General features: G+C 47.1%; 3 protein-coding genes across 10 annotated transcripts in view; 1 reads left to right on the forward strand and 2 right to left on the reverse strand.

The window, feature by feature from the left end:
• LOC147250184 (cyclin-dependent kinase-like 5) overlaps positions 1–1,063 on the reverse strand; it is a 39,586-nt gene extending 38,523 nt beyond the window's left edge. For 4 of the 5 annotated variants that reach the window (XM_086224506.1, XM_086224504.1, XM_086224505.1 and 1 more), the window contains exon 1: positions 842–1,060. The gene's annotated coding sequence lies outside the window, so the exon portion shown is untranslated. Of the gene's footprint in view, positions 1–841 lie in introns of all 5 variants that reach the window. The other variant, XM_086224503.1, reaches the window with a different exon arrangement.
• A 1,409-nt stretch (positions 1,064–2,472) lies between these two features.
• Positions 2,473–16,364, forward strand: LOC147250185 (sex comb on midleg-like protein 2). Its single transcript, XM_086224514.1, has 16 exons — positions 2,473–2,512; positions 4,121–4,325; positions 7,700–7,798; positions 8,006–8,080; positions 8,286–8,356; positions 8,547–8,781; positions 9,326–9,414; positions 9,504–9,747; positions 11,309–11,574; positions 11,663–11,756; positions 11,833–12,036; positions 12,127–12,288; positions 13,097–13,225; positions 14,350–14,571; positions 14,677–14,837; positions 14,932–16,364. Exons 2-16 carry the CDS (start codon positions 4,295–4,297, stop codon positions 15,055–15,057), a joined length of 2,208 nt encoding a protein of 735 aa, XP_086080640.1. The 5' UTR covers positions 2,473–2,512; positions 4,121–4,294; the 3' UTR covers positions 15,058–16,364.
• Positions 16,023–25,662, reverse strand: rai2 (retinoic acid induced 2). Of its 4 annotated transcripts, XM_086224517.1 has the most exons (3): positions 25,525–25,662; positions 20,026–21,732; positions 16,023–19,944 (listed from the first exon to the last, which is right to left on the reverse strand). In XM_086224517.1, the coding sequence occupies exon 2, from the start codon at positions 21,693–21,695 to the stop codon at positions 20,067–20,069; it is 1,629 nt and encodes a 542-aa protein (XP_086080643.1). In that variant the 5' UTR covers positions 21,696–21,732; positions 25,525–25,662; the 3' UTR covers positions 16,023–19,944; positions 20,026–20,066. The 4 variants fall into 4 exon arrangements, with proteins under 4 accessions (XP_086080643.1, XP_086080641.1, XP_086080642.1 ...); XM_086224515.1 differs by having other exon boundaries at positions 16,023–21,732; XM_086224516.1 differs by lacking the exon at positions 25,525–25,662 and adding an exon at positions 24,587–25,066 and having other exon boundaries at positions 16,023–21,732.
• Between the last annotated feature and the right edge of the window lie 1,851 nt (positions 25,663–27,513).

Genomic DNA, 27,513 nt, shown 5'->3' on the forward strand with positions numbered 1-27,513 from the left:
CTGCTCATCAGTATGCAAAACCTTAGCACCAAAATAAACTCTCAGCGTCCCAGAGCACCAAGCCCGGCTGTGTGTGGTCCAAGGCGACCTGCTCTCACTCAGCTGCTGACCATCAGCACAGGTAAACTCAGGGGCAACGTGCTCTTCTTCTCCTGCAAGTGCGTGTTCATGTTAGTTCCACTTCTCATCTGTTCCAAACCTCCGTGTGGTGGCACGCAGGCTTTTCCAGAGCAGATTTTCGCCCGCTAGGCTCCAGGCTGGACCTCGGAGGTTAATATGATCAGGAATGCACTGGGCACTGCTGTGGTGGAGGATCATATATTCTGCCTCTATCAACAGAATGACTCATGCGTGGTAATAGACTGAGTCTGTGGAATTCTAAACACTATTTTCACATGATCACTGCACTACTTTTAAGAATAGGATGAGGGTGTAAACATTAAAAAAAATGTATCGAATTAAACCGCCATTTATCACATTTTTGGGAACAGAAGAAAATGAAATGCCACATTTCAATAAAACAAGCAAATAAAGGTTATGTCTCTTGGCCTGTTACTTGTTATTGCGACTCTCTCACATCCTAAATAGCAGGGAAAATTATATATCATAGCCAGTGTGTGTGTGTGTGTGTGTGTGTCAGCTACGCCGTAATCAATGTAGCACCCACATTTTCAATTCAGGGCAACACTAAATCCAACAAGTCCAACACGCATCAGCCCTGACGCCGTCGCAGCCCGAGCTGCCTCACGCCGCCAGCCTTCTAACCTGATTAGTTAGTCGATAATTAAGCGACTTGTGTTTTCTACCAAAAAAACAGAGCAGCAAATGAGCTGAAACAAACCTCAGGCTTGGTCGCGTCCCCTCGTCCTGGAGGTGCTCGCGTCACACATCCCGCTGCTTCACAGATGGATAAAAGAACTACTTACTCTGTCAGTGTCTGCGGGAAGATGATGGAAGTGGGCCCGTATATCCACCCACCAAAGGAGATATTTTCTTTGCAGCAGGCAGCTACAGTGGCTGGATCGTGCGTTTGACAAGCTGCAAGCGAATCACCAGGCAACTGTTTGAGTGGCGTGTGAACAGCCGATCAGAGCGGCGCTTACGCTTGTTTATTTGGACGCCCCCTTGATTCTGACCAATCAGAGGGGACAACGGCTGCAAGGGCGGAAAACTGTGCTGCGGTCTGAGGGTGTTTTGTATGAGGTGGGATATTATTGTTCTAATTTCTCAATTACATAATTCATAAGATCACACCCCGCGTCCACAGAACATCCAGAGGCCGGAGGACAGCGGGAACCTGGGGACCCCAATCACGGGGCAGGAACCTGGAGAAGCGGGCCGCTTCAAGTGCCTTGCTCGAGGATATCTGTATGCTTTGCTCCTTATTATTGCTTTTCTTTTGTAGAAAAATTTAAATTTAAATTTAAAAACTTTAAAAGGCAAATAAAGCAAAGAGATCCACACATTGTAATCACTCACTTTCTTCTTTTTCATTTTTCTTTTTTCAGTTTAGTTCAGACATTGGAGGGAGAGGAAAGGCCAGGGTTCACTGGAGGATTCCTGCAACATTCAGATGCGTCTGTTTTCCATCATATTATTAGTTGTCCTTGACCAGGGCACCACTCACCTGAGTCATTTTATGAATTTAAATTCATGAGCCAAACAACCACAAAGTTCAAGTGTGCCATTTGTGACGTTCTAAGATGGCGTTTCCATCTTTAACTGCCCATTTAAAGCCTATCAATGCATGTAAATATGAATGCATATGGATCCGTCCATGCAAAATGACAAACACACTGCCGCTGTCATGGATCAGTGAAGCTGAATTTACATTCCCAAATCCTAGAGTGGTAAAAATGTAAAGCTCTACCTCCCTCATGCATGGGGGGAATGTGTGTGTATGTAGGACAAACCCCGCTCATTTGGCCCAAATCTGAGCAACCGATATTCCAAAAAAAAAAAAAAAACTTTTTCCATAATTATGACACCAGATGAAGCAATGCTGCCACCCACAGGACCCACAAGACCCACAAGACATCCTGCAGTATTGAGATGAATTCAAATGAGGTAGAAGTGAGGAGGAATTCTTTGGGTCGCCACGATTAGATCATCTGTCAAAATGATTTATAAGTCAGTTGATTTTCCGGTGAACATCATGATTTTGGATCGCCTGCCAGAGGCAGCAGCTGCTGGATTGTCTGTGATTCCCACTTTCATCCGACAGTCTGACCATGATCAGCCTGTGGCTTTGGCCCGCATGATTATTCTAAAATTCATTCTTTTCTTCTTTTTCTTTTCATTCCTTTTTTAGAATTCTTACAAAACAGCAAACTGCAGGAACACAACAACGTTCAGACGTAAGTGGACGGAGGAGAGAAAAAAAATCAAAAAACAGAGAAAAAAGTCGACAAAGGCGCAGGTACCTGTCATGATGGAGGGATGCTGGGTGTCAGAGAAACAGAGCAGGAGCGCTGCTGCTGCCCCTCAAGACCCAGAAGAAAGAGGCAAAAGAGTGAGTTACTTTTGAAGCCCACCTTGAGTGGCTGGATGTTTGCATGCCATTTTCTGTCTTTAGTTTTGTGGGTCTTTCTGTTGGGCAGGAGGAGGTGACGTGATCAGGGCCTGAGAGCTTCCCGCTGGTCGGGTCCATGGATGAGGTTCATTCTAGATTTGAGTTTGGAATCAATGACGTCAGTAGCAAGAGGGGAAAAAACCTTCTCGCTCCAGCTGCACAACCCATAAGTGGTTATTACCAGTTACATGTAATAAAGTTCAGTTAACATCCATGTCTGTATTTAAGGGATTGGGGGGCACAATAATTAGCATCGACTTCCTAGCTGTGATCATCAGAGACGTCACATAATTTGTAGTCATAATTATTCATTTAGAGATCATTAATGAGACAAAAAGCAGCCGGTTTGAAAGACAGAACTCTGAATCTGAGGAGGCGTTTGTAGATGAATGAGGAAGCTGGATTACTAAGTGTGGACTGGCCTGTTGCACAGAAGTGAGGTTCTTTGACTGAAAGCTGCACAATAGACACTCAGAACAAAGTTGCAAGGCTGGCTGAAGGTTGTTTTTCCTCATCAAACAATTATGCAGGTTCATCAAACTCGCTGTGATTTCACAGGTCAGCACAGTTTAGGTTTGTAGACGAGCCCCACGGAGCAAACTGTAGGTGAGTGACCATTTTAATGAGATTTTATTAGGTATTATTGTGTAGCTTGTATGTGTAAAAGTAGCCTCTAAACTTCTCTCTGAGCTGTAACTGTGTACAAGTACAATGGTAGTATCAAACCATAAATTTATACTTGGAATTAGAAGAATGGGAATTCAAACATCACGACTGAGCACTGAAACTTACTTTTGTGAAAGGTTCCGGTCAGTCTGAGTGGGCTCATAAAATAGATGTAAATGTGAAGCATTCAAAATAAAAGTATTTATTTATCACAGCCTCCCATTACTGTTAAGTGTTTATTACTTTTGACGGGCTTCGGCATTTAGTCAGGGGCTCATGACATGTGACTTGATATTTCTCAGAAAATTGTGGGCAGGAAAACAATGGCAAGGCAGTTTTCTTTGTAGCCCGTTTTCGCCACCAGTTTGTCTCAAAGGGCTTGGCATCAAAACAACATCCTCTGCCCTCAGAGCCTCACATCGACTGAGGAGAAACTCCAATGGCATGCGGGTGTCTCTCCGAGTCACGCTGCTATTTGCCTGATATGATGACATAATACCCAGCTGCGTGTCATCATGCTGCTGAATCAATCCTACCTGCACGTAGTCCACCTGCTCAGAGTTTTTCTTCTCCTTTTTTAAATATTTATCATGGTTTTGATTTATTCTGAAATATTTCATCATCAGTTTCAGTATTCATTTCTATCATTGAAATCTAATGTTGAATAACAATCATCATTCAATTATTTATTTAGCTAAATGACCGTTTTTAATTATAATTGCACGCATTTGCCTTTCTAACTGCTGCTTTTGTTTGTTTTTGATAAAATGTACTTTCTTCAGTTTGCTTATTTTATTAATTTTTCCTTATCTTCTTACACACTATCGGGGACAGAGTACTACTGTTTTTTTACGAGTATATTATATCTGTTTTGAATCACAGCAGAAGACGAGAGGTACCCTGTAAAGATCCGACAAAACGAAGATGGGTAACATTTCACTTCGTGGAGCACCGAATTGCCGGAGGAGTAACTGGGAAGCTGATTGGATAAAATAAATAACACGTTTTCTGATTGGCTAAGAACGAGACCATCTCGAGATACGATTGGCCCACTGAATGGCTCGTCCAGCCTCGCTTCTTGGCTCGGGTAAGCTTGCTGGACTAAACTATCTCTGGAATATATTTGGTGAAAAAAATGGCAGCTGACGAATAGAGAAAAGTGTTTGGATCCTCACTCGAATTATCCAGAAAAAGGCGACACCTGTAAGTTTGGTTTTAAGACTAAATAATGTGTAGTTTTAAAGGAGTGTTAGCTGAAGCCACTCGGTCCGTGTAATTTATTTCTTTTAACGTTCACAGTTAATTATTTCTGATAATAAAGAAGACGCTACTTCAGTAGGGAACGTTAGCAACCCAGTTATTAGCCAGCATCTCTAACTAGCAAATCAAGCCGCCGCGGTTGTCAACATTGGGCCTGGACTATTACCTGGAGCAGTATTGCGTTTATGTTATACGTCATACAGCATCCGAGACCAGATATAAGCAAAAAGTCGAATAGTAAGAACGATGATTCGTGTATTTTGAAAATAATGTACGCGTTTCGGTGTGAAGCTAACGCAGCGTTAGCCGCGAACGTCACCAGCTAAGTCAACAGTATCGCTAGATGGCTGATGTGAAGTGACATAACTAGCCAGCTAACAGTTACCCCAGCACGTAGAGTTGGTGAGCAAAACGCTCTGGAAACTGTTTTCAGTTTTCCTGACGGTATCTTCAAGTCTCCAAGGGATTCTCTTTTTTTCTGTATTTGTTAAAGTTGCACAGTTAGGTTTTTTTTGTTGTTGTTGAAGTTATTACATCGAGGCAACGTTGTCCCTGTGTAATTGTAACACATTCGCGTCATCATAGTTGTAGAAATTGCTGTGTTTTTAATCTTTAAGTGGACGTAAAGGACTCATACGTGTATTTCCCTGTCTTCGGTGTGGAGCAGCTGTTTGGTTCAGTAGTTCCCCGTCCACCCTCCGCGCCAATAAACCGCTGCCTGTGTGACCGCCTTCATAACTGATCAATAAGCGTTTCACCCACGTTGGGAAATGTAATGGGCAAATATAAAGTGAAATAAGTGGCGATGTGGAATGTCCCGCATCTGAAAATCCCACCTGGTTTCAGTGTCTCTGTGGGAATGTCCACTACAGTAAAGCGCCCCCCCCCCCCCCACAACACTGCAGCTGGCGGATGAATAAGTATGTTTGACTTCATAAAATGTCCATTTGCGATGTGCGCACAGCATCCTGTAGCTCCTGGCGGGTCTCTAAGTCTAGGTCAGGTCAGAATGAGGGGGCCTCAGCACTCACGCCAAACTGACAGTTTGATCTGAACTTCCATGAGGACGTGACATGGATGTTTTCATGCTGTCAGTATTTTTCCCCCAAGATAAAAGTGATACTAGAAACGAATCACTTGTGTTCATAGTGATTCTGGGTTGATTTTACCAGCAGTGATTGAAGAACCTGCTCAACCATTCAGTCAGCAGAAGAGTAATAAGAACAAATTCTGTGGTTCATTGTATTTGCATTTAAGAAAGGATGTGGGTGTACAAAATGATGGATCAAAACAGTGAAAAATAATCTGTAATATCTGTAAAATAATTGTCTTTTTTGCTCCCTCTCATCTCACCCACTTGACGTATTAAGACGGAGAACAGCACTATGAAAGACTTTATCACACTAGTTGCTTGTTTCCTGTTGGGGATGATTTTTTTTGTTTTTCTGCCTTATGTGTACTGTCATGTTTTGGCCAATGTTCTTGCCAGCATCTCTGAAACGCTCCTTCAGTAATCTGTAACTCTCAGATGCTCCAGTAGCACGTGGAAGACTCAACCCAGTGCATTTTGAATGCGTGTGGCACTGTTTGACATCGGATTGAGCCGTGTTCCCTGTATGGAACTCAGATGAATGGTTGCTAGAGGACTGCTGCTTCTTTCATCACATTAGTTTCCATTTGTGGTATTTTAGTCGGGTCTGTTATCTCCAGTCTCTTATGGACGGGGCTTACAGGAGGCCTTATGTAAGATGGATTGCACAGGTTTGTCAGGACCAGTCCTCTGGGGTTTGCTGGAGCTCAAAGGAATGAATTTGTGTGAGAGCGCTGTGGTCCACGGTTCAGCATAGGTGTGCATTGAATCACTGTGCAGAGATGGAGAAAGAAATATGTGCCGGGTATATTAAAATGTCTCTGGATGTCTTTAAATGTTACTGAGAGTGTGTGGCCCTCTGCTGCTCCATCTAGGGATTAAGATTGCTGTACATGTCTAGAGATTATTCTTATGAAGATTAGATGAGGGAGGTTACAATTTACTACATTTTTTGGAGTGCTTCTATACAAGCAGGCAGTAATTGTGCTGAATTTCCAACCTGACAAGGTGCACTGCTCAGCACCACCTTCTCCTCTATCAGCCTCCAAGATACACAAGAAGCTGGATCCAACATTTGGAGGTTACAGACAGATGCAAACTGGAACCCTTAGAAAAAAGAACCAATTTGCATATGTGACCAGCAATTTTTTTTTTTGCTTCCAAAAGTAAACAAATATTACACTAGGCTGGGAAGAGAAAAATGAATGGAAGGGTTTTTTCCCATCTTTGTTATCTGCTTTTTTTCTCTTCCTTGTTGCTGTTTGTTTTCTTTTAACACCTGAAGGATCGACTGACATTCTCAAGGTTCACCGTCTTGCTGATTTTGAAGCAGACTGTTTTATGTTAAACAAACAATTTTGATATATTTTAAAGTGAACTTGCTGTTTCCAGACACTCAGAGCTGAAAATTGCCAAAATCAACCAATCAAATCAATTAGACCTCTTGAATGTAAAGTTTTCCAGCTTTTTTTTATTGATATTCAGGGCTGCAATTTAGGCTTTTTTTCATCATTGATTAATTTGATAGTTATTTTTGCAATTAATCAGTAAATAATTTTGTCAATGAAATGTCAAGAATGATTGAAAAATGCTCATCAGAATTTCTCAGAACCCAAAGTGATGGGTTCTTTAGCTTCCTTTGTCTACCTTAAAAACTCTTTTGTTTACAGTCATGAATGACAAAAACAACCCAGCAAGTTCTCACATTTTAGGTTCTGGATCCAGCAATAGTTTGAAATTTTTGCTTGAAAAATGACTCGAACAATTCATTTATTATCAGTTTTTTTGATTGACTCATCAGTTTTTTGTCGCAGCCTTGCTGCTGTTAACCTCATCGTATTTTGGATTGTTGGGTTTTTGAATTGTTGGGGAAAAAAACAAGATTCACAAAGGGAGAAAGGAACAGCAGTGGTGAGTTCATGTGCGGCGCTGCCCTCCTAACAGTTCCTCAGATGTCTTACTGGTTACATTTCAAGCGGTTGTTCTTGACGCTGCGTGGTCGATGAGTGGCAGTGGAACTTTAAAAGAATCCTGTTTAATGAATTAATGAGATGCTTTGGAAACTCTTTTGCTGCATTCATATGAAACATTTTCATTTTTGACATTTTTAGGACAAAATAGGACACACAGAGGCATCCTGGGTAAACATCCTCCTCCTCATCAGGGTCACCACTGGTCATCGGTCACCATGGGAAAAACTCCACTTAGAGGCAAGAGGAGCTCAGTTGGCTGTACTTGAATCTGACTGGCACAGGGTTGATCCTCACATCCTGCCACTGACATGTCTCCCAGGAACTTCTTCAAAAATATTTAACTTTTTATACCTCAGTTTTCTTACTCAAATCCATATTTATTTTTCACAGTTATGGATGTAGAGATTTTATTTGCATGGCCTTCATCTTCTTCTTCTTAATTAGATCAGAAAGACGGCAAAAAAGAGAAGCATGGAAGGACAGTTTCACCAACAGGCACAACCGCAGCAACAACTAAAGGTGAACACTTTCAAGTAAATTTAAGAATATATAAAGTTCCAGAGGAATGGTGCTCACCTTCCACATGTAGACATTGTTGTTTAATTTGTACATCATTTTTAAGCTTCGCCACCATTTCACTAAAAAGTTAGTATTGTGTGAAACATCTCGTATCTTCGATAAGCAAACGATTTTTAAAGGTTTGCTCCTTTTGGATTCTGTCTAGATGCTTTCACCTGGGAAGAGTATCTAAAAGACACGTCATCTGTTCCAGCTCCACCGAGTTGTTTCCGGCAGGTATGTTTGGCTCTGGTTTGAATGCACCACTAGAGATCACTGCAATAATAGTGCACCCCCACACTGAAGCATGCTGCCTTCACTGCACCACTAGCAGCTGTAAATACTAAAGTCCATACCAAACGGTGTTGCTGTTAAGTGACAAACTTAAAACTTGGCTCAGTGTCTTTAAGCAGTCTCATCTGTGCAGGCTAGAGTCCCACCCTCCAATGACTTCAAGGTGGGAATGAAGCTTGAAGCCCATGACCCTCGCAATTCCACCTCAGTGTGTATCGCTACGGTGATGGGCTTGACCGGGGTTCGTTTGCGGCTCCGTCTGGACGGGAGTGACAACAGTAATGACTTCTGGAGGCTGGTGGACTCCTCGGACATCCAGCCCATTGGCACCTGTGAGAAGAACGGAGACATGCTGCAGCCGCCGCTGGGTAAGAGAATCAGGAGGCGGACGGAAGATTATTTCTGATGTTATTTATAATCACTGGAAGATATTAAATCAAAGTCTCAGTCATTCCTGCAATTTTTAGCATCACTGTGGCCTCTGTGTGGCTCATAGATGAAATGGAACTGAATTTTTAGGGTTAGGGTTAATATTTAGATCAGGAGTTTTCAAAGTCAAAGCCTTCCAAGTGCCCCCACCCTGTGGTTTTGTTTATGATGTCTATATAAGATCATCATTATATTTTTGATCCCACAGACAGGAGATTATTAAGGCAATCTAGTTTGGTATCTTGGTTCTGTACACATGAATACATGGAAATACTGACTGCTCTAAAGTTTAAGACTCTTGGATTGTAGGAAAAATCAGTAAAATTACCCTCAAACCACTGATTCTTCTTTTAGCCTCTGATTTAGACTATTTGAAAGAAACTGAAAGTAACAAGGTTGGAAGAAATGTTTTAAATGAAAGTGCAGTGCCAGTACATGAGATGAGTCACCTCAACTCAGTGATAATCTCTGAATTCTCTCCAGGATTTCGGATGAATGCTTCCTCGTGGCCCATGTTTCTGTTAAGAACCTTAAATGGAGCAGAGATGGCACCAGCTACAGCCTTTAAAAAAGTATGAACCACTTTAAACATCATTCAGCACCATGTTTCTGTCAGTGGCAATCAACCAGTCAGTCAATCGGGACCTTTCACCTGCTTCAGGAGCCTCCAAGACCGTCCCAGAACAGCTTCAAACCTGGCATGAAGCTGGAGGCTGTGGACAAGAAGAACCCGTACCTTATCTGTCCTGCCACCATCGGAGAAGTGAAGGGCGATGAAGTCTTCATCATGTTTGATGGGTGGCGAGGTGCCTTTGATTACTGGTGCAAGTACGACTCCCGGGACATCTTCCCCGTGGGCTGGTGCTCCCTCACCAAGCACAGCCTGCAGCCCCCTGGCAACAGTGGTAAGTGCCACCAGTGACATTTGAGGCGTGTTGGTCAGTGTCTCTTTAAACTCCGTTTGCTTTAGTGAATTCTGCAACAGTGTAATTTCCAAAGGTGCATGAGCTGTATTCCATGTTCATATGAAGATTTATTTTCTGCAGTGATCCTCGGTTCGCTCAGATGCCTCGTTGAAAATGAATGTGACATTTGTGGCTGTGTTTCATCACCTGAGGCCAAGAATTGCAGTGTAGAACGATCCTTTCATATCATCGCTGTGGGTGGGGGTGTTTATTTCACGGGACGCTTCCAAGTGGTAGCAGCATGTTTCTACTGTGGCCCCCAAAACAACACTCCCTGGTTGTCACATAAGAAAAACATCGTTGATTTTCAGCAGTACTTTGCTAATGATAGCTTATAGTAGAACGCAGAGCAGCTTCGCAGTACAATGCTACCACCACGTAATAAACATGACAACAAGACTCTGTCATATATGTAAGCTATGAAGTAGATTCTGGCACCTGTATTTGTGTGGAAAGGGAGAAGTGGGCAGGTTTCAGTTGGCTGCAGTCTGCTACTTCACCACTAGATGCCACTAAATCCCGCACACCAGTCAGCTAAATTGTAGGAAAAGTTTGACTCCCTAAATTCTGCATGTTTCTGGAAGCATCAGGGATTCGTATTCTTCACATTAAACCTGCTTACTGGGAAAAACTGCATTCATGTTGAAGCCTCCTAGGTGCGTCTCCCCTGGACTGTCCAAGACTCCAGATGGAGAGTTTGTCCATGAGACACATGCATGCTTACTGCTGTGATTCAAACCACTTCATAAATGTGCTTTTACCTGCTCATGTAGAGCATTAATGACCCCCCCACACACACACACACACCACACACACACACACACACACACACACACACACACACATCCTCCCCTCTACTCCTTTGAAGCTGTTGCGTGTGTGGGCTCAGACCCACTTCTGTCCTGGTGCTGACAGGTGTCATCCTGAGTGGACACCACTTGTGAGTGCTCTGTATGCCGGGAACGTTTACAATATTATTGCCAGTGTTTGATAACCTGCTATAATTTAGGATATGTTGGTGTGAAAGCTCGTAATTTCATTTTATTAAAGGAAATGCCATCTGACATGGATGAGCAAGATGGATTATTCTTCCTCTAGGAAGATAGAGATCGACCGACGGATGAGCTAGATTACTTTTCAATGAGACATTAATACTGCAGTACTTCTCCCAAGGCTGTGAGTTGTGAAAGTACTGCAGACTGGGTCTTTGCCTTCATGTATTCCAGGCAAAACCAAAAAACCCAACAAGCTGTTTATATGGTGAGGACAAATTAATGTTCCACTAATTTACATGCAACTGCTTCCCCGAGACTACGAGTGTCCGTGGAACTAAAGTTGGCTATGGTGCTCACATGTGGAGCTGTCCTCTCACATGTGCTTGATACTCGGTCACATCTGGGTTTGAGTCCATTGTTTTTTCTTGGATGTTGTTGTGGGGTTCTTGGATCAGTTCCTGAGAAAACACCATCCCTAAATGGATCTGCGGTGTGTTGTATTACAGTCACCCTACCCAAGAACCTGCAGATCATTGCGGCATCACCTTCCAAGCCCAGCAGGCGTTCCATGCAGCCCCCCTACAGACTCCCCAACCCCCTGCCCCCACTTCCTGTCAGGAAAGGGGTACGGGGTCGTCGGCCCAAGAGCGAGACCATCGCTCTTCTCAAAGCAGTAGCAGAGGCAGCAGCAGCTCAAAATGGAACCCTTCCTGAGAACCCACAGCTTGTTCCTCGGCCACACAAAAAGAGAGGCCCCAAACCCGGGAGCAAGGTGAGACTCACACTCAGGCATCCCAGTCTTTCTGCAGGCTAACAACTCATGTTCAAAACTGTGTGTACACAAAAAATTGTGTTCTCAGAGAAAGCCCAAGATTCTCCAAACCACATCACACCTGCCCAGCATCCAAGTCCCTCAAGAGAGCCCCCCCAGCCACAACGCCGTGGTCTCCACAGGTAGGATTCATCTCTGCTCTTGATGAAAGCCATCAGTCCAGTATCTCATGTGTTCATTGTTTTTGTTTCCCTCCAGTGTGCGTTTATGTGAACAAGCACGGCAACTGCGGCCCACACCTGGACAGAAAGCAGATGCAGCATCTTCCAGACCACTTTGGTCCAGCGCCAGTCAACACTGTGCTCCAGCAGGTGGTCCAGTCATGCATTGACTGTGCATACCAGCCCAAAGTCCTGCTTAGCGCTCTGCAGACTCACTCAGGAGGAGGAGAGGCTGTCCGAGGTGAGGGAGCATCGCTTCAATGATCATATCGAGCTGGTTGGATGGCTGTTCTTGACACACATGATGGAAGCATGTTGTTCTTCGTTCCAGTGAGAACAGACGGTGGAGTTCGAGTGGTCAAACTACCATCTGCCTCCAGCGCTTCCTTCGTGCTGCGGTTCTTGGAGACCATGTGTCGTCACCTGCAGTGTGACAACCTGTTCAGCAGCCAACCGTTCAGCCACTACACCGTCTATGACAGGACCAAGTCAGGTAAACTCCATTCTGGACCGGTGAGGTGGTGATTCTACCCCTCTGTGTATCTGGGTGGTGACTCTACCCCTCTGTGTATCTGGGTGGTGACTCTACCCCTCTGTGTATCTGGGTGGTGACTCTACCCCTCTGTGTATCTGGGTGGTGACTCTACCCCTCTGTGTATCTGGGTGGTGACTCTACCCCTCTGTGTATCTGGGTGGTGACTCTACCCCTCTGTGTATCTGGGTGGTCCAACAAATGTGATGAAAAGATTCCCCTCCCTTAAAACACTGCTACATTTGAAATGCTACTTTGTTTACATCCATGCTTCCTACCAGCCAGCAATGGACCCATACAGTTGAGGTGGTTAACAGTGATTCTCTGGCTACAAGGTTCATATCTACTGGAGGACTACAGGCCAGCAAGAAAATGGGCCAGTGGACACAAAATGAAGGCAGGAGGTTTCAATGTTTTGGTTGATTGGTGTACGTTTGCTGGCAAGATGGTACAATTTTTGTGGCACAGTACTGCCCCCTGTAGGTCATTGGAGTACTGTGTACCTGAGGGAGGAGTTGGGTTTTGCATCTCCTCGGTGCACGAGACAAAAACCATCATGAAAACCATCCTCGTTGTGCTCCTGAAGCCCAAACTACAGGAGGTAGCTTTCAAAGGCTCAAAAGGCTGCTTCTGTCTGCCTGGACATCTGTTGTGTACTTGAACAGCAGCACAACATTAATGTGGTCTTTGTTATACAACTTAACTTCATGTTGCCCTGAAATGTTCATGCATGAAAACTAATGTTGATGTTGTTGTTGTTGTGTGTCAGTGAAAGAAGAGGCCCTGGACGCGCCCTCTCTGGGTCGGGCGAGTAAACGGAGTCTCTCTGGTGTGTCCCCGTCGTATGCAGCCCCTCTGTCACCCAAACATTTACGCACTGAAGCCCACCCATCAGAAGGTACTTTGATCAGGGTTTTGTGTGAATGAGGCTCCTCCTACTAGAGCAGTTTACATCCATCACTCTCATTTCTACAACTTTTTATTGAGTCATTATTTAATTTGAGATGAATAAATGACAAAGTGCTATCTGAGTGTCTGTGTAGGGCACTTGGCCTCTAACCCGTTGTGCAGCTTCTTGTTCCAGCAAAGTTGCGTTCAGGGTTCATTGTTCACCTTGTATGAAGGTGTCAATCACGTGAATCATTAATCAACAGCAAGTTTACCAAGAAAAGAGACACCATCACTCCATCACAGCTTCTTTGACCAGAACAACTACAGTCCACGGAAGGTGCAGCCAAGAGCGTCTCCAGACCCAGAAGCAAAGACTTTATTCATAAATCAACTTAAGTATTGTCGATTGTGATGTTTGTTTGGAAAATGTCAAGAACAAAAATCAACAATCACAATAAAAATATCAGAAACAACAACAATGATCAAACAGTTCACATGCTCACAAAGGAGAAGAGTGTGACCCAACGCCCTGCCCTCTGATCATGACATTTCTCTCTCTATTATGTAGACTCGCTACGTTCCTACCTGCTCACTCACATGCAGACTTACAAGATGAATTGCTGATAGAAATTGATTCTGGTGTGGTTGCCTGTTTCCCTTGGAGGTCACGCACTTCAGAGTTGGTGTGTGAGAGGATGCTGGGAGCTGTTAACTGTTCTCAGATCAGCTATTAAAAGAGTCGCTCTCGACTGTCGCCGGAGTCGTCACACAGGCGTGCTGCTGTAACCTCAGCACGTCTCTCGCCGGACCCCCTGCCTCAGGCTTTATCCTCAGTCAGTGGAGGGAGCGAACACACTCATCTCAGGACATCGTGGTTGTTTTGCGTCACTCCTCCGTAGCGCTTCTGTCTTCTACGTGTGACATTTCTGACAAACTCAAATTCCCTGGAGGAGTTTTGGCAACAAACAGACGTTGAGCTTCAGTTGATTTGCTACACAATGAAGGCTGCTGATGTCCTTAGCGCCGTCTCTGCTCTTGTGCTGCTGCTCACCCTCAAGCTCCTCAGCTGATGAGCGGGAGTTTACCTGCTTTACTCTCAGATTTCAATGTCAGGTGTGTTTCTCTCTTCAGCAGAGACTCTGCCTCACGAGGAGAACAGCCTCATGAAGGAGCAGCGCTACATGGACTCTGCCTCCAACTCCATGACCCCTCGACCCCAGACGACGCGGAGCTCCTCAGAGTACCACTCCCAGGCTAGCAGCTTCTACCATCCCGCCAGTGGAGTCCCCATGCGCCGCTTCGCCTCCAATCCTGCAGAGCTCACCTCCACACAGCCACTCAGACGAGTTGAAGGTGCAGTACCCCCCCAACACACACAAACGTAATAATGCCCAGTCGCCATCACTGATGCTTCATGTGCTGTGTGTGTGTGTGTGCATGCATGCGTGTGTTCTGCAGCCAGCTCCACCACAGGTCCTGAGGCTGCGGCGTCTGAGCGGGGGAGTCTGCCTCTGCCCAGTAAGACCCCCTCCTCCTGGTCCATTGAAGAGGTGATGCAGTTCGTGAGGGATGCAGACCCTGCGGCGTTGGCTCCACACGCAGAGCTCTTCAGAAAGCACGTACGTCAACGTCCAGTGCGAATACGCTGCATCATCCACGTTAGCAGCTGCACGTGTTAGCTGCTTCTAACAAGCTGCTTTGCTGTTGCTACAGGAGATCGATGGTAAAGCTCTGATGCTGCTGCGGAGCGACATGATCATGAAGTACATGGGTCTGAAGCTGGGACCTGCACTCAAGCTCTGCCATCACATAGAGAGGCTGAAACAAGGCAAGCTGTGAGGGAGGCGGGGGGCGTGTCCCTGCCACACTCCTGAGCAATAACTCCTAGACGTCCCGCGTTAGGACGCTGCTCTGCTATCGATGCCATGACTCACGGGGGCCACGTTATTACAGACTCCACCAGGAGGACTCGCTAGATGTTACAACTTCCTGTTGAGTGGAGAAGTGTGCCGAGCATTGCTGACACATTACCTCATCCCGTCATCAGTGAACAAAAAGCTGTTAACAGATGCCAGTGACTTGATGAAACCCAAAGGAAACTAATCCCTGTAGTGTTTACACACTGCATAGCACATGTGCACACGTGGACACGCTTTTTTTACGGAGATGAAATCTTTTGATCCTGGTTTTGGATCCCCAAAGATGGAGAATGTTTCTTCTTATAATGTTTTTACCAGTTGATATTCCAGTTAATAGGAAGGGTTCGGTATACTAACAAGACTTGCTCGCGTTCTTCCCCGTGCTCTCGCAGAGATGTGGACGCCGCCTCCTCTGTGCTGATGTATAGCTGTTTTCACTCCTCCTTTATTCACGTATTTGCCTCCAGTACGGCTCGAACTGCCTGCCTGAAGAATGTCGCCACACACACCTTCTCATTTACTTGAACTCAATAATGGCCCATGGATTTTGTATTGGGATGTTTTCAGCCTTCTCTCAGTCGAAGCATGTTCCCTCGTCTGTGACTCGGATACTCGGGACATTTCTAAGGGCTTTCTGTGTTTAGCTTCGACGTGATCTTTTTATCAGTCATCATTTTAAGCTCCTCGGTCCTCCGGCGACCTCAGTGTTGACACTTTTTGACCATTACAATCACTGTTAGCAATGAAGACAGATATGTACAGTTTTATGGGTTTAACCATGAATATCAGTACCAGAATGTACATTTTGTAAAAATATTTTAAGGAAATCATGAGTTAGAAATGTGAAGCTAAAGGGTGACGGGGATTCAGTTCTACTTTTTAATACTTAATGCTTTTAGTTCAGATACTCCCAGTACTAGACTCTGCCTTGCTTTACCTACGACATTTCTCAGGTTTATGTGGTCTTTGTTAGTACACGCTTTTGTAGCATACTGTTTATAATATACTTATACACCCCCCCATTTCAAATGACTTGTGCCATACGATACTCAAGCAGGACCAGAGTTCTGTTGATTTCCTTCGCGCATCGTCTTGACTACTTGAAAACAACTGTCTTGCAAAAAGTCCCTCATCCTTTATCTCGCGCCAGGTAAACAATGTGTGTTTCTGTTGTTGTGTATTTCTCCCCTTTTTTAAAAAATAAACTTATCAAAATAAAAGGATTTGCATGTGTGTCTGCTGTTGATAACTTCATCTGTAAAGGAACTTGTCTTCTTGGAGGGAAGAAAGAAGCTCCAGAGCTTCGCCAAACCGTTTTCTACCTGGAGGCCGACGCACCAGACCAGTATTCATTCAAAGGGTTATTTTTGCTAATCAATTCTAATCTAGTAATCTACTCCAAGTGTAGAAATTAATCCAACAACATCGCTTTCCTTCATACAAGTGGCAGCTCTGGAATGTAATCAGTGCAATAAAAACCTCCAGGACCTACATATGCTTGAAGAACCCTCTGTCATTCTCCAAGTGGCTCGCCAAGAGTGAGGGTCTCAAACTGACGTCGTTCAAGACGGATTCACGGAACTAAGAATTTGATAAATGCAACATACATTTAAATTCATATTCCATTTGTTATAAACTGAGCTTTGATTTGAAAACGAGGACTCTCCAGAGGTCGAGGGACTGCTTCAGAAATGCCCAAGCGAACATCAGGAAACGGTCACCAGCAGAGCTTTGACATTCACACTGATGAGACCGATGGGAACTGTCGCATGAAAAATGTCCAGTTTGGACAAAAGTAAATGACAAATAAAGGTAAGTTCTCTTGTCCAGTGACGGGGCAGCAGAGCATCAACTGGTGAGCTGCTGCAGCTCCAACTCACCAAACTAAACCATTGCACCTATTTATGGTTTGGACGGCTGTACTAGATATTGACACACACCTTCACACACATTCTACCTCTTCACTCACAACACTGACAAACCCGTGTGTGTGTGTACCTGGGTTTTGTTACCCATTGGAACCCTTTACAAACACTGACTTTACCAGGACCTCTCGTCCTCGCGGGGACCAGAGGCCTGGCGTCACTCCTGAGTTCCTGGTTTGTTAAGTTTGACCTTTTACTTACATATTTGTTTGAATTTCACTTGCTGACTTTCATCAGAGCTTCATGAGGGTGAATCATGAGAACACACACACACATTATTTTGCTCTACATGAGAGTTAAAACGCTCATGGAGATAAAAATACTAAGATGTGACATTTCTCACTGATTTCAAAGCAGCTTCACAAAGGACGCCTTTAAGATAAAAATGGACTGAGAGAAAAACACACAAACAAACACAAACACAGACAGAAACACGCACGCAGACAGACACACACACACAGGGGTAAACCAACCTCAGGGGTTTTAGTTCACTTCCATATCAAAATCACAGAAACTGTACAGTCAGCAAACATTTACCTTTCATTTGAAATGCTTCATGACAGGTACAAAAGAAGAAAGTTCTTAACATCAAGTTGCGCGCACGCACACGCGCGCACACACACACACACACACACTGGCCCATTACTGACCCACAACAGTATAAATAACACATGTACAAAGAATAAATTAGCCAGATTAAGTTGGGATTAAACAGGAGAGCTGTGTGTCAGCTGTGTTGTTAGTGGACAGGAATATAAATAAAGCAGCAGGAGCTTCAGGTGCCCCCCAACCCCACCCCCCCACCACACACACACACCTCCAGTCTGCTGCTTTTGTTTCATCATCACAAAGGTTTTAGTAGAATATGTAGTAGACCCTGTTTCAACTAAACTATGACAAAGTGCACTCAGGAGGATAAATAACACACACACACACACACACACACACACACACACACACACACACACACACACTCACAACGACATGCCCACACGCTCGCTGTGATCATGGGCGGGAAAAGACCACTTGGACAGGTTTGATAAAGGAGGGGGCGGAGCATCACCAACACTGATTCTAATAACAGGCTAATAATAACACAGGTAACAAAGACACCTACAGTGTTTCCTCTCACTGACGCGGAGGAAACCAATTCTCCTTTGACTCCGCCCACTTCGGACTGGTTTAACTGCACCCAGTCTGTCCCTGCAGCAGGGGGGGTCGAGTGTTTCTCCACGTGCTGCGATATGAACGGCCTCCTCTCTGCTTGGTTGGACTCGTACAGCCCGACGTTCTCTCTCACTGTCAAGACCGTGAAGACTGTTTTTCCTGCTCCTCAAATAAATAAGAATGTATTTTGTTGCAACCCACAGTTGCTGCCAACAATCATTCCCGTGAAATTGCAGCTCAGGCCTCGCCAAGTCATTATTAGCCTGACATGCTAAACCTCGACCAATCAAAAGAGACGGATGGCCTCAGTGAGCCGCTGATGACTGCAGACGTTTCCAGGGACGGACGAGTCTCAACTATCAGGTCAGATTTCTGCTTGGTTTCTGGCTCTAAACGCTCCCTCGCGACAGAACCCACCAGAATCAGTTCAATAGTGAGCGAGAACACAGAGGAACCTTCCACAGAACGCCACTGAGAGCCACGGTAGCGACGGAGCGTGTCTGACAGCGAGGTGAGATGAGGAAGTGGAGAGAGCTGTCCCTCAGGTGACCGGTGGGGGCGGAGCCGACAGCTGGTAGACAGAACTGGTGCATCGAGGGGGTGGGGGGGCACGGATCAATGCTCTGCAGCTCTACCACTGTCTGATCCACCTTAGAGGACAAGATCAACATGTAGCTGTTCATGCTGCTGGAGTTTCTCTTCAAATGTATCTAACAGAGGCCAGAAGGGGCCAATAAGACAGAAAACTGTATTTCTCTGTCATGAGATCTAACTTGTTCCCTCAATTTAATTAATGTGTGACATGAGACGTGACTTGTTTTGAGAATTCAGTTCATTCATATTTTTGTGCAGGGTGCATCATGTGTCCGAGCTGACGCTGAATTCAACTGAGGGAAGAAGTTGCGTCTCGTGGCCTGGTGAGGGATTTTCTCCTCTGTGGCTCCTCCAGGGCTCCGTACGCTTCGAAAACTCCAATCTCTAATTGAGGTTTCGTATTTCTCTCTGTTGCATCATGTCAACAACGTCTCCAACAACAGTCTCTCTGAGCTCTGAAACTCAAACCATTTTCCACACCACCAAAGATACAGTAAAAACCCCTCACCTGGGTCGGCTACTGCCAGAAACTCAGGAGAGAATTCTCACGGCACAACAACAAAGACGCTACACTATAACCTTCAGTTTGGGTTGACTTGGCATCGATGCACACGAGAGCACAAAGACGCACATCTGTGTTGGGACTCTCTCCATCATGTTGTCAGACACGACCGGTAACTCCACTTGTGAAAGCCTGTGGCATTTGCGGCGTCACTTCCCAGTTGTTTTGCAGTTGTTGTCAGTCGTAGCGGTTTCGCTCCAGATTGGACTGATTCCAGTTATTTTTGTCCCCATGAATCATTTAGAGCCAGATCGATGGGAAAATGGGGCCCAGGTTCAAAAACACCGGAAATATCCTTTAAGTAAAAATTACATGTGGAAACAAACCATGAAGCAACACGGACAAAATGGAACCCATGTGTCTCTGCTGTAATTACAAAGTCAGAAATTGTCTTCAGCATATCAGATTTATAAAACGATCTCTGAAGCCACAGAGAGAGCTGCCGTGTGGGCCGGGCGAGTGGATCCCTGCGCGGTGGAGCATCATTCACAAACGTCTGGTCCCGCTGTCAAGACATTCATGAGCCTCATTGATGCAACATTTGGAGCCAATCTTTGAGCTGTGATTGGACACAGAAGTGTATGATTTATTACAGCGTGTCCCCACATGTGTTTTATGTTACACACTCCAGACAGATTACCAGAGAGCGGCCCGGCGATTAATCCCCTCTGCTGAGCACTTTCACTTCCTGGGGAGCAGCGCCGCAAGTCTCTGCTTCTTGATGGGAAGGAAATGGATCTCCTGTGAGCTGACCTTCTTCAGTTTGATCGCCCTGTTTTTAGGGATCTTTTTAAGAGGGTCATTGGGGTCGTGCTGCTCCCCCTGGGACACAGACGGCACTCCGTAGAGCTGCTGCAGAGACGCCCCCTGGCTGCCGTCCCGCTTGATGGAAAAGTTCTTGGTGGATACTCCTGAAAGGCCTTTTATTTTTCCACAGAGGATGGCAGGGATCGCGTCCTTTACTGAAACGATGACCTTGGCTGTCTGCGAGGTGCTGACTATCTCAAGGTTTCCTGCCGAGCTGAGAGACGCCTCCTGGCCCAGAGAGCTGGACCCGGCAGCACTGCTGTCAACCATCCACTTATGTTGGCGGCTGAACTCCAGTGAAGCCAGACTGCCCAGGAGCTTGGAGTCTAAACCCTGACAGCAGTCAACAGACACTTCTCTGTCCCGCTGTGGCGATCTGCTGGAGCTGACTGACTGAACGCACTTCTTCCTCACAGCAGGCACCGACAAGTCCAGCACGCTGTCCTGCTGTGGACTGGGGTATTCCAGTTTTGGTTTGACTGGACATGCCCTGACAGACAGGTCTAGAGCCTGTCCCTCAACTAGCCGAGGGGAGGACGGGGACATGGTTTGTGGCATGCATCTGCTTGAAGACAACGGAGGAGAGGTAGCATCTTTCGGGTAAGTCTGAGTGCTTTTACTCACAGTGCAAACAGGTTTTGGCATGTTCCCCTTGGAGTCCTCAGTCTGAGGGACAGGAATGGGGATGGGGAGCGGGATGGGCAGAGGCACTGGTAGGGGTATGATGACAGGGTAGGGAACTAGAAGTGTGGCAGGCGGGACCAGCGGGGCCAGAGGGGAGCTGTAGGGAGGTGCGAGGGGAGGAAGAGGGAAGAAGGTGGAGCCTGGTGACTGACAGGTGGATGAGCCTGCCTGGGAAGGGAAGAGGTCCTGCAGGATGGCTGCAAATGCTGGATTCTGCAGGAGGGAGAGCAGGTTAGCATCCTGCACTTGTCCTACCGACTTCTGGTCCACAGATGCAGGCAAGCCAAACGTCAAGGGATTTGGACACAGGACATTGTTCTGGAGGGGCAACTGGGGGCAGTTAGGAGTCTGAGGAATTACAGAGGGACTCATGTGCTGGATGACCTGCTGGTCCAAAACCAGGGGAAGTGAAACTGGGCTTTGGCTTGTTATCAAGTACGGTGCTGCCCCCATTTGGCTGAGCTGAGGTCCGGCAGCACCGGCCATCTGGAGGTGAATGGGCAGCATCAGAGGGTTCTCTCCCAGGCACACTGGATGGAGGACAGTCGTGGCGACCTTGAGGGCCACACCTCCTGGAGATTCAACAGTGGGACTCACCACCGGCGCTGCTGGAGTCTCAACCAGGGTGGACAGCCCCCCTTTGCTCAGACCTGTCCCACTGCCGTCACAGGAATCTGAAGGAATGACGGGATTTACTCCATCGTCCACTTTACCAGAGATTTCCCGTGCCCCCGCATCGGCACATACATCAGTCTGGGGTTGCGCCATGCTGACATCATCACTACGCTCCATCACTCGGCTTGAAGAGTCGGTCTTCATCAAGTGCTGGCGACGGGTCTCATCCTTCTAGGTAACCCTGAAACACAGCAGACACTCTGGTCAGGACTTTCAGTTGTGTGTCAAGGTTTAAAAGGAGTTGTTGCCCCCCTGCCACCTTTTGTTTGTTTTTGCCAAATTACTCTGCAATGATGTCCTGTCTGTGGCTCCACCCCCCCCCTCATGTTCTGGGGAGCGCCACGGACCACGGTTCGCCGAGGAACGTAACCATGGTGATGGAGCACGTGTCTGTACTGATGGCCGACCAAAATCGTTTTACACGTCCCAAAATACTACACACTCCTATAAAACTCACTACAAAATGTCTATCTATCCTTCTATCTATCCCTCTTCTACCTGCCTATCTATCCTTCTATCATCCCTCTATCATCCATCAATCTATCTCTCTGTCTATTGTGTGTTTGTTTCACTACCTGACACCTCCACACACCACATGTTCCGTCTGCTCTGGCTGTCAACTTGCATCCTTCTATTCCAGGAAAGTGTCTCTTGGGTGCATCCAGTATCAGGAAGGTCAATTATTCATACCCAGGATAATTTACTGGGGGGGCGGGGGGGGGGGGGGCTCCTTTAAATAAGCAGGAAGCAAGTATGTAGTACCTTTCAAGTGACAATCTCAAAGAAATACACACATCCATTTCCAATTTTCTGGCAAAAGTGAGACATTGTTTTTGGAACAGCCTTCATGTGGTGTTGGGTTGCTTGAGTGAGCAGTGAGGAGGAGCGCTGGACCCCCCAGGCTGGATTTCTATTGTTGTGTAGCATAGATGAGACAAGGTAACAGGGCTCTGATGGATCACACCAAGGCTCCTGCAGCCAGACCATAACCCTGTCACCGTTTCACACATGGGAACGGTTCGGGAAGTGAGCACCTTGGGAGTACAATACACTTACAACTACCCATCAATGAGTAATGTGTGTGTGTGTGTAATGGCTGGAGGCGTCTGCCTCCCCCTACAGCCGAGTGGTTATAAAGAGAAGTGACATCAGTGACGAGGCAGCAGGTCATGGAGAAGCCATGTGTGCTGTGATGGGGAAGCTGCGCCCTGCAGGTCATGTGATCTCAAGCAGGACAAAGAGAACAAATTGATGCCACGAGAGATGAAGCAGAGACCTGTTCGTTCTCTCCACACACACACACACACACACACACACACACACACACGCACACACGCACACACACACACGCAGGATTCAGAACCCCCCCCCCCCGCATGTATCGGTATATAACATCTGAGCTCAGTCGGAGTAGGAAGCTCTTCTATTTGTCTTCCACTTGATGCTGCGTTCTCAGTCGCATTCCAGCAAGTTTGAGGCAGATATTTCCTGTTTGATAACGCGGTCATGAGGTCTGGGACACGACGAAGCCTCACTGACCAATATGAAAGAGGTCTTTCTTGGTGAAGACTCCCCTACTGTCACAGGCCCCAATGGTTTGGTCCAAATCAGGGAAGTAAACCAGATTTTCCTTAAAACAAATAAACTGAATCTCGTCGTCTCTGCAGACTGAGAGGAAAATTTTTTAATAAACCTCTCGTCTCGAGGAATTCAGAGATCGACACTGAGCCTGCAGATCAGGTGACCTGATGCTGAGCAGTAATCACCACCAGGGTGACATGATGTGCGCCCCCACCCCACCCCACCCCACCCCACCCCCTCTGCACATTATTGCACAGCTCACTGCTCCACCTCCTCTTCGCCTGGATCATGTGAGTAAAATATCAAACTCTGTGAGCCAAAGCCTGCAGCAAGCATGTTCGTCTTTGTTTTTCCACGAGCGTCTCCGTGGCGTTGCTTTGTCTCGGTGTTATCACAGATGGGAAGGTCAAAGAAACATGTCACCAACCGGGAGAAGACAGTTCAGCCGCTGATGTGCCACAAGGCAGCGCCAAACGCTCAGAAACCACAGGAAACCCAGACACACACACACACACACAATATATGTGTGAGACTTGTTCAGTAATTACACACGACCTTAGTGCTATAAATAGCTTTAGGTTAAACGTATTAATCTTCCCAAGTCCTGCTCGTTATCAGAGTCTTTTTCCAGGATGGGTTCACAGGTCAGCCTGTGAAAAACAGCTCCAGTCTGACTTTGTTCTCTCAAATAGGAGTTCATGTGACAAACATGCAACACAAACGATGTTCTTGAGCGTTTTACACAGCACGCATCGCCCCGTCCGAAAGTCCCTCGTCATCTGTTAGAGGTTTGTGCTCACTCGCCAGTAACAGTTAATTGAGTAAATAGGCAAGAAGAGACCTAACAGAGAGCCAAACAAAATCCCTCCCCTGTCCCCGTTACTGTAATGATTTCCACATTTCCTTTTTTTCCTTGCCTCATTGAAGGAATGTATGGCATACGAGCAGGGAGAAAACAACAACGCCTTGGCTTTAACTGCAATAAACTGCACTGCAGCCGTTTAAAGGGACATCTCGCTCTCTCTGGGCTCCCAGGATCCCTCCTTGGTGGGGATTTGGAGTTCAGGGAACAAAGCACATGCAGGGACGGAGGGACGGATGGAGGGAGGGAGCAGGGCTGATCTAAAGGTCATGGGCCTCAACACCCCTCCGCTCCGCTAGCCAATTACATCTCATTAAAGAGACACTGGGGTCCCGGTGCAGGCGCTCTCACGTCCCTGCCGGTCGGCCGGTGTTAGCCTGCTGGCCTCCAGCTGCTCTCAGGCTAGCATTAAAGGATCAATTAGCCATCACACTTCCTCCTCCCATGATTCCAGTTATTGTACATTTCAAAACAAAAGCTCCTGCTAGCTGAATGTAAGAATAACCGGATTTTTTATGTTATTTTTTAAAAAACATGTCCTTGGTTTGGTGTTGCTGATGATTAGAGAAGACAACGACCAGAAAATACACACGTGACACGAGAGGCTCGCTCATCAGGAGTATTCCAAAACTGCTGGCTGCATCCGAGGAGTCAAATGATGGCGTAATTACGACAGTCATTACGTCACAGTTGCTTCATCCCACACTTGCTGCTAAAAATGTGACGCACTAAACATTCCGACCGCAGGATCTCACGCCGAGTTCCTCCTGGCGTGTTTAGGAGTCTGGCTTCGTGTCTAACGTCCGTCTGGTCTCTCGGGCTTCGCAGCCTGACATGTGACAGCCAGGCCATCGCGCCTCAGCAGGCCGTGACCGCCGGGTTCACGTCAGGATATTCCCGGTATTCATTCACATTTCGACCTCTCTGAACCGAGGGAACGTCACGGCGGCGTCCTCCCGGTCACGCATCTTCCCTCTGAGCCCGGTCGCCGGAGCGTCGGGTCCCTCAGCGAGCCGACGGTCGCTGTGACGAGCGGGGAGGCTGCGCGCGGATGTCCGTCCCCGCACATCATCCCAGCCGGCCGCGGGCGCGCGAGAACCCCCCCCCCCCCCCCCCCCGTTGCCATAAGAACAGCGCTATATGACAGCATGTCCTCGCGCTGTATCATTAGCCGTTATCACCAAAGTTCCCCCGTTACCAGCTACCGGAGGACAAAAAAAAAAAAACCTCGAGCTGCCGGGAGGTACGCGTCATTGGCTTGGCTGCACGAGCTAGCTGCGCAAATCGGTACCGAAACAGGGAAAACTACCGTGAACGTATTTTGTTTTGGGTTTTTTTTTAAAGGGGAAAAACAGGGGCACGAGCTACATAAGCCACCGCGAACGCACGAGCCAACGATGAAAGGAGGGTTGTTTCCGCGTCCGTCCGCCGCGGAGGAGCCGAGCCTCGGCTCCCCCCGGCTCATCTCTCCTCTAATCTGTATCATCAATAAAACTGCAGTTTTGCGTCAAACGGGGAACACTGACTCACCTCTGACGCAGTCGAGCGCGTTGGCCGCTTCCCGCGCCGCCGACCTGCCGCCGCTTCCCCGAGGAGCACCGACGACGCTCGGAATAAACAGATGAGGGTTAATATCGCTTCATTGCGGTCCCGTTGTAGCGACTCCAGACTGAGGCTGCGCACGCAGCACCGCCCCCCCCCTACCCCCCCCCCCCCTCCCGCACACCAGCAAAAACAAGACAACACCGATATCATTACCGGTATTAATAGTGTGGATATCCGTGGCAGCCTGAGCTCGTTATCGGCTCACGAAGGTGGTTCATGTTACGACGTGTCTTGATGTGAGACTGCGCATGCGGGCCCGCTGAGGTGGGGTCATCAGGTACCTGGAGGGGCTCCTGCAGGCGCCACATACCACCGGAACCGAACCACAGCTCAGTCACTGAAATGGGCTGAACCCTAAGTCCTGATCCACCCTGCTTCTCTGTCCTCAGAGGAGGAGAGGAGCCGGCGGCAGCTGAGGATGGAGGCCTGCAGGCCCGGTGAGCAGGGTCCCCCGGGTGCTGCTATCAGGCCCGGCCAGCCCCGGGCTCTGCCTCAGGGCCCCTCATTGTCCCGCTAGGAGGGTGTTTAATGCGCTCTAATGAGCCTCGCGCTGTACCCTGGTGGCGTGGTGGTGGCTTTGGTGCGGTCGCCTCCTCAGAGTCCCTCCCCCACCCGTCTGCAGCCAGCATTACTCACATGTGGAAATGCAGCCCAGTTGCTCTGCTCAGGATGTCCAATGGCACCGGAGCCCCGGTACGAAAATCAGACAGGAAATACCTGGCAGGTGCCCTCATCCCAGACACCGCCTGGATTCACACACACCCAAGAACTCAGGCCTAGGAATACACACATGACCGGCTCATCCTCCTGCTGAGGCCTGTGTGTGTGTATTGATTGTCAGCCATGTTGGTTTGCTTTGAAACTGGCACAATACCTCCAATAGTGCCTTTGGGGGGGGGGGGGGGGGGGACGCTTACTGTACAACACACATCTGGCCGGCTCAACAACGCCACAGTCATGTGATGCATTCCATTTCTCTGCACATCATTGGATGACACATCCACACCCCAGACCCCTGACGCCACGCCATCATGGCTCCAGTGTGAGTCGAGGTCAGGGGTCAGCGAGAGTGTGCCCTTTGATGGGTGCCCACTTCGGATGCCAAACAGTCCAGGGCTTTGTTTTTTCTCCTTTTCTTCTCCCTTCACCCGCCATCTCTGCTCACTCGACAAGCTGGGAGAACAAGGTGTTTTTGTCCGCCACAGGCCCCCTTTGACATGAGCCAGAGCAGCACCCGAGAGTTCAAGCTGACTTTGGAGCTGGACCATGAAAATGACACGAAGCTGAGCCTGGAGTGCGTTAGTCCTGATGCCTGGAAAAAACTGCAGTATTATTACTCTAACCAGGGCGCAAAGAGGCTTAATTTAAATCTACACTCAATTTGTCTTAAATTACCCAGAAGATGTTCTCCTGTGGATTCAGATGAGGAACACCCTTCCCGTGTTCACCTGGACTCACCGGAGGCAGGAGCCAGTTCTTGCCCCCCCTCCACTAGAACCAGACCCGAGCAGGCAGATTCAGGGTCAGTACACGATCCACTGAACCTGGTAGCACCGTGAGAGGGTAGAGACGGACGTGCATCCAGAGTATCGCTCCTCTGCTGAAAACTTCTAACAGAATTACATAAAATGTGTATTTGGGTTTTTTGTTTTTTGCCTTGAAAGATTTTCTTCAAAAATTATATATTTAGCTGGAATCTCCAAGTTTCCAAATGATCGCATCTGATCTTAAATCTTGTGATTTTTTTTTTTTCCACCGGGCCGTGAAGATTCTAACCCACTTATTCCAGTTGTGGGAAATGTCGCCACCAACAGGTGAAAAGCTGGAACTGACACTTGAGGAGCTGGAGCAGCAACAACAGCTCTGAAAAAACACTTTGAGTGCAGCTTTAACTTAGAATGGAGCTTTTTACAT

Source organism: Aulostomus chinensis, chromosome 14, assembly GCF_037954235.1.
Source record: "Aulostomus chinensis isolate RoL2024-O1b breed Wild chromosome 14, RoL_Achi_v1.0, whole genome shotgun sequence".
Taxonomy (NCBI): domain Eukaryota; kingdom Metazoa; phylum Chordata; class Actinopteri; order Syngnathiformes; family Aulostomidae; genus Aulostomus; species Aulostomus chinensis.

Coding starts and splice junctions, on each gene's coding strand:
- LOC147250185 (XM_086224514.1), top strand. CDS start 4,295: ATGGCTCGTCCAGCCTCGCTTCTTGGCTCGG. Junction 8,782..9,325: donor CATGCTGCAGCCGCCGCTGG/GTAAGAGAATCA, acceptor AATTCTCTCCAG/GATTTCGGATGAATGCTTCC. Junction 13,226..14,349: donor TGAAGCCCACCCATCAGAAG/GTACTTTGATCA, acceptor TTCTCTCTTCAG/CAGAGACTCTGCCTCACGAG.
- rai2 (XM_086224517.1), bottom strand. CDS start 21,695: ATGAAGACCGACTCTTCAAGCCGAGTGATGGAGCGTAGTGATGATGTC.